Below are 5,350 nucleotides of genomic sequence, written 5' to 3' on the forward strand. Positions count from 1 at the left end.
TGTCTGCGGGAGGGAGCGCACATGCAGGAGCGGGGGGGGGGGGGGGTGGGGGGGCGCTTGGCTGCTGGTGGGCGGAGGGCAGGGCCGGGCCTGTCCCCTCCCAGCCCATTGGGCGGGCGCCGGGTTCTGGCCAGCTCTGGGCAGACAGATGAGAGCGCGGGGCTTCGTGAGGCTGGATGCAACGGCCTGGGGGTCAGCCGGGGGTCCCCGGTGGGGGACGAGGTTCCGAGTGGGTGAGGTAAATCTGAGGCAGCCACAGAGAGAGGCAGAGGGAGACCCAGAGGCGCACAGAGGGAGAGGTCGGGCTCAAGAAGCAGACGGAGAGACAGCAGACGGCGGCAGAGACGGTGCGGGGCGGGCGGTTCCAGAGCCAGCGAGTGTGAGTGAGCGAGTGAGGGGCCAGGAGCGAGGATGGAGGCTGCGAGCACCCCGGTGCTTAGTGTGCAAGGCACAGAGACAGGGGAGGCGCGGCGGGCAGGGGAGGGTCCTTGGCACGGGGCCGGAAGAGGGACCAGGACGAGGGTACCAGGGCGGGGTGTGGGGGGCAAGGGTGGCCAGCGTCAGGCTGCGCAGAGTCGTGGCGCTGACCCCTGTCTGTCTCTCCCGCCTGCTCCCGTCCGGTCTCCGCGCGTCTGTCCCGGCCTCTCTGCAGGGCCGGCCTCACCATGGACTGCAGCTGCGTCTCCGACCTTCTCTTCGCCCCGCCTGCCCTGCCGGCTCTGTGGACCCCCGGTAACTGGCCTGGACCCCTCCACCCCTCCGCTCTTGGGCCTTCCCAGCAGCCCCCCCTTTTCTGATCTCGGACTCTCCTCCCTCCACCCTCCCAACCTCTGTCGAGTCCCCTGAATCCAATTCCTTAATGAAAAACTTGGCTAAAAACTTCACAGCCAGCTGTCCCTGACACCTGCCTGCTGGAATGGAGGGTCTTCTGGAGGGTGGGTGAGGTATTGACCTGGGGGGAGCAAGGATTTAGGCACCTGAGGTCCTGGGGTGTCTGTTGTGCACACCTCAGCCTGCTGTCAGCCAGGACCTGTGGGCAGAGAGAAGCAGGGGCACTGGGGACCGACAGGCACTGCGGGAACAGGGATGGGGACCAGAGGGGGCACTAGGCCAGGTGCCGGTGGAGACATGGACAGGTGGGACTATCTAGGCAGGGGGTCTTGGAGACATGGCCCAGCCAGCCGGAGCCCTGGGAGACAGGATGTCTTGCTCAGAAGTGGATGCTCAGAGCTGGGGGTGTGGACAGTGAGAGGGGCTTGGATATGCCTGAGTCCGAGCCACCGCCCCACAGATGGGCGTGTGTGTGTGTGCACTTGTGCATGCGTGTGTGTATGTGTGTGTGTGTGTGTAGACTGAGACTCTGCGCCTGGTTATTTGGGGCTGCGGAGTGTGTCTCTCTGTCACACTTGAGTGTTTCTGAAAGAAGGGGTCACCCTGGGCGAGTGTGTCTGCATGTGCAAGCTGGTATGTGTACTTGTACATGCACAGCTGAGGCCACCTGAGAGGCGTGTTCCTTTGAGATGTCTAGTGTGTCTACATTTGAGGGTTGGGGGGCGTCTCCCAGCTCGCTGGACGTGCACCTGGAGACCCTTCTCCTGACCCTTACAGGTCTGTTGCGTGGTGTGTGGTGTCCCCAGTGGGTGTTTGGTGCTGTGAGGGTCTCTGCGTTGGGGGCCGTGTCTGTTGGTGTGTGTGGGGTTTCTTGCATCTCTGTCACCGAATGTCACTGGTGAGTGGAGGCTCTGTCACATGTATGTCTTTGTGCTGAGGTTGTGTCCTCTCTCTAGTTGTCCCAGCAGGCTCAACACCTCTGAGGCCAGGTGGCGCTTCTGGGTTGGGTTGTGTGTCTGCAGGTGTGTGGCCACTTGTGTTGTCATCTTTGGGGTCATGTGGGTGTGTCTTATAGGATGCGCTCTGGGCATGAACTGGCCAGAGCTCCCATGTTGATTGAGCCCTGTGGTCTGAGGGGGGGAAAGACCCACGATGGAGTTGAGAGAAAAACTCTCCCTGCAGGGAGGAAAGTGCCTGGTCCTCCCAGCCACAGGGAGGGAGGCGTTAGTACCTACCTTACACACCAGGCAGCTGGGCTGGACCTGGCTCCTCCTTGCCTCCCTCCCATGAGATCATAAGCCAGAGAGGGAAAGGAACAGCTGGGGGGGGTCACAGAGCAGGTGGATGCAGGCTGGTTTCCCGGCTCAGCATCTCCTCCCTCGCTAACTGCCTTCCCTTACTCGCATGGCTCGCAGGTCTTCATAGGCCAGTTCTGCCTTCTGTTTTCACGCGAGGGCCTGGGGTCTCTGAGGAATGGGGAAGGTGTGGCCCAGGAGTGAGCACAGAGGCAGATGGGACTCAGGGCCTGGGACTTTCTGGATGGTGATATTTAGGGGTGGGCAAGCACATTCTCCCCCCCGCCAACTTCTGGGTCCATTTGAACAGCGGGGTGCAGAACACCATCTGAGTGTGAAATGTGTGATGCTGAGTGAGCTGTGGGTGTTATGGAGTGTGGGTGGGTCAGGAGGCTGTTCTGTCACAGTGTCACCCTGTGTGTGTCTGTCAAGTTGACGTGCGTCTTGATGCTGACTCACCGTCTCCACCACACTCCATCTTATTTGGGTCTTTGGGGTCCTGCATGCTTCTTGTCATGGCTGTGCTGTCATGAGTGCTAGCTCTGAGGGGCCCGAGGACATGTGTGATTGTGTGTGTTGGGATGGGTGCGTGATGCTGGGTGTCAGGCACGTCTGCCTCGGTGGCACATTGTGTTGGGGTTGTGCCCCAGCAGGAGTGTGCAGTCTGGTGCATGTGTGTCCCGCGGTGTTGCTGGTGTCCTTTGAGGGTAAGCAGACGTGTGCATGGCATGCTGTGTGCTGTGCGCCTCTACAGACACACTGCTGTCAGACCAACAACATGGATGCAGGGAGGGGACACGGGCGTGGAAGACATACATACATGACAGATGTGGAGATGTGTGCACACAGGCCCAGCCTGGATTTGCCAGGGTGGGGTCATGGGGGAGCTTTGGGGAGAGATGGAGCAGGAAAGTGGCACAAGGAGGAGGGGAGACACCAAGAATCTGGGCTGCTCAGAATGCAGAAGAGACCAGAGACCTCCTGGGGCAAGGGGTGGGTGGGTGCATGACAGAGGAGGGCTAATGCTGTGGACGGGGTGCCCTTCCCTGCAAGCTGGCCCTTCCCAGCTTCTCCCCAGAGTCAAGGTTGCAGTGAACTGGCGCCTCCTACCCTCCACCCCAGGACGTTGAACCTCGGAGAGATGTGCCAAGATAGGGACCTGATGCTGAGTTCTTCTTGTCCACTGTTGGCACATTTGGGGACTAGACAGCAGGTGGTGTACGGAGACTGGGAATCAGGTCCCTACAGGTGCCTGAGGCTGGGCAGCTGCTCCTCAGAGGCCAGGAGTTGGGGGAGGGCTGGGTGACTCCTAGGTTCGAAGCAGGGGCCACTCGCCTGCCTCCTGTCCCCAGGGTTTGCCTTCCCGGATTGGGCATACAAGCCGGAGTCGTCCCCTGGCTCGAGGCAGATCCAGCTGTGGCACTTCATCCTGGAGCTGCTGCAGAAGGAGGAGTACCAGGGTGTCATCGCCTGGCAGGGGGACTACGGGGAATTTGTCATCAAGGACCCCGACGAGGTGGCCCGGCTCTGGGGCATCCGCAAGTGCAAACCCCACATGAACTACGACAAGCTCAGCAGGGCTCTGCGGTGAGGAGAGCTGGGACCCGGGCCCTTCTTGCCTCGTCGCCTCTCTGGGCCCCCGTTGCTGGGAGGTTTTCCTGGACTCCCTGGGGCAGAACCCCATTAGATCGCACACAGAGCTCTCCGTGGGCGCAGATACTTCCTTGAGTGGAAGGCGGGCCGGGAGGAAGGACCTGTGCTCTGGGCTTTGGGGTCACACAGGCCAGGACGCCAGCCCCTGCCTCATCTCTTCCTTGCCCTGGGACCTTGGTCAAGGGACTTCCATGAGCCTGTTTCCCCAGTTGTGTGTTGTGGCTGGCAGAGCAGGGGCCCAGGGCCCCCCTCCACCCCCCATTCTTCCTCTCCCCACAGCTACTACTACAACAAGCGGATCCTCCACAAGACCAAAGGGAAGAGGTTCACCTACAAGTTCAACTTCAGCAAAGTCGTGCTTGTCAATTACCCACTGTTGGACGTGGCGGCAGCCACCACAGGATCCCCGCTCTTGCTGACCCCTGGTCCTTTTGGGGGGGCCCCGGGGCCAGATGCTCCTCCTCTCACCCCCGAGGTGAGTTAGGATGCTTAAGTCCCAGAACAGGGCATTGGTTGCCCCCCAGCCAGGGAGCTCCCAGGGAGGGGGCGGCCAGTCTGAGCAGCGCCACCTCCCTCACCTTCCTCTCTAGACCCTGCAGACCCTGTTCTCTGCCCCACGCCTGGGAGAGCTGGGGGCTCGGGCACCCCTGTTCACCCCGGAGACAGACAAACTGCGTCTGGACAGCCCTTTCCCATTCCTGGGCTCAGGCGGTAAGGACCCACGGTTCCAGGGGTGCCGGGCGGGGGGATGCTGCACGTGTTTGAGGGAAGAGGAGGGGCAAACACAGGATCCAGGAAGGAGGCGGGGCAAGGCTGTTGTGTTTGTGTGTGCTTGCCCTTGTGTAAAAGCTAGAGGATTCATGGGGAAGCAGGGAGGGAAACTGGGATGGAGGATGGGCTGGGAGAAGGGCTTTCAGGGACACTAAAGGAATTGGGAGAGTGGGGGAGAGGGAGATGGGGGAAGCCAAATGAGGGCGGGGAGGCAGGCGTGGGAGGGACAATGGGGAGAACCATGCGGGCAGAAGGCAGCAGCTTGGTGGTGCCCTTCACTGAGGCCCAGGCAGGCAGCCGTGACTGTGGAGCAGCGGCCCAGCTTGACGCACTGCACCCCTGTGCCCCCAGGTGCTGCTGGCTACTCCAAGCCCCCCAGTCTGCTGGGTCCTTACAGCCGAGCCTTCCCAGAGTACCCCTGGAACTTTAACCCATACCTCGCTGGCCCCTTCCCCAAGCTGCCCCCTTCTCTCTACCCGCCACACTTCTACCCCAATCCTCTGGCCAGCTCCCTGGGCCACCTGCCCTCCACAGGGGCAGGGGGAGGGCCCACAGCCGTGCCCCTACTAGCTGCCGCAGGGGAGGGCCTGGGCCCTGAGCGCCCCTCGGGCCTGGCGGCAGCCCCCCGCCTCACACTGCCAGGGGCCGGGGGTCCAGATGCTGCATTGGGAGGGAAGGAGGACAGCGATTCGGAGTTGGAGATCACAGATGTCAGCGACTGCAGCTCTGACAGCGAGGGCGACGAGGGCCTCTCTGTGCCCCCCAAGGCCAAGGCGGGCAAAGACGGGGTTGGCAGTTGA

The 5,350-nt window shown here is 61.9% G+C and overlaps 1 protein-coding gene across 2 annotated transcripts; it reads left to right on the plus strand.

Annotated features, from left to right (window-relative positions):
• Nucleotides 1-656: 656 nt before the first annotated feature.
• ERFL (ETS repressor factor like) lies at nucleotides 657-5,350 on the plus strand. 2 transcript variants are annotated; one of them, XM_090260748.1, is made up of 5 exons: nucleotides 657-732; nucleotides 3,479-3,713; nucleotides 4,059-4,254; nucleotides 4,370-4,490; nucleotides 4,902-5,350. In XM_090260748.1, exons 1-5 carry the CDS (start codon nucleotides 666-668, stop codon nucleotides 5,348-5,350), a joined length of 1,068 nt encoding a protein of 355 aa, XP_090116874.1. In that variant the 5' UTR covers nucleotides 657-665. The 2 variants fall into 2 exon arrangements, with proteins under 2 accessions (XP_090116874.1, XP_090116873.1); XM_090260747.1 differs by having other exon boundaries at nucleotides 666-732; nucleotides 4,370-4,487.

Source organism: Furipterus horrens, unplaced genomic scaffold (assembly GCF_987537825.1).
Source record: "Furipterus horrens unplaced genomic scaffold, mFurHor1.1.pri manual_scaffold_13, whole genome shotgun sequence".
NCBI classification, from domain to species: Eukaryota; Metazoa; Chordata; class Mammalia; order Chiroptera; family Furipteridae; genus Furipterus; species Furipterus horrens.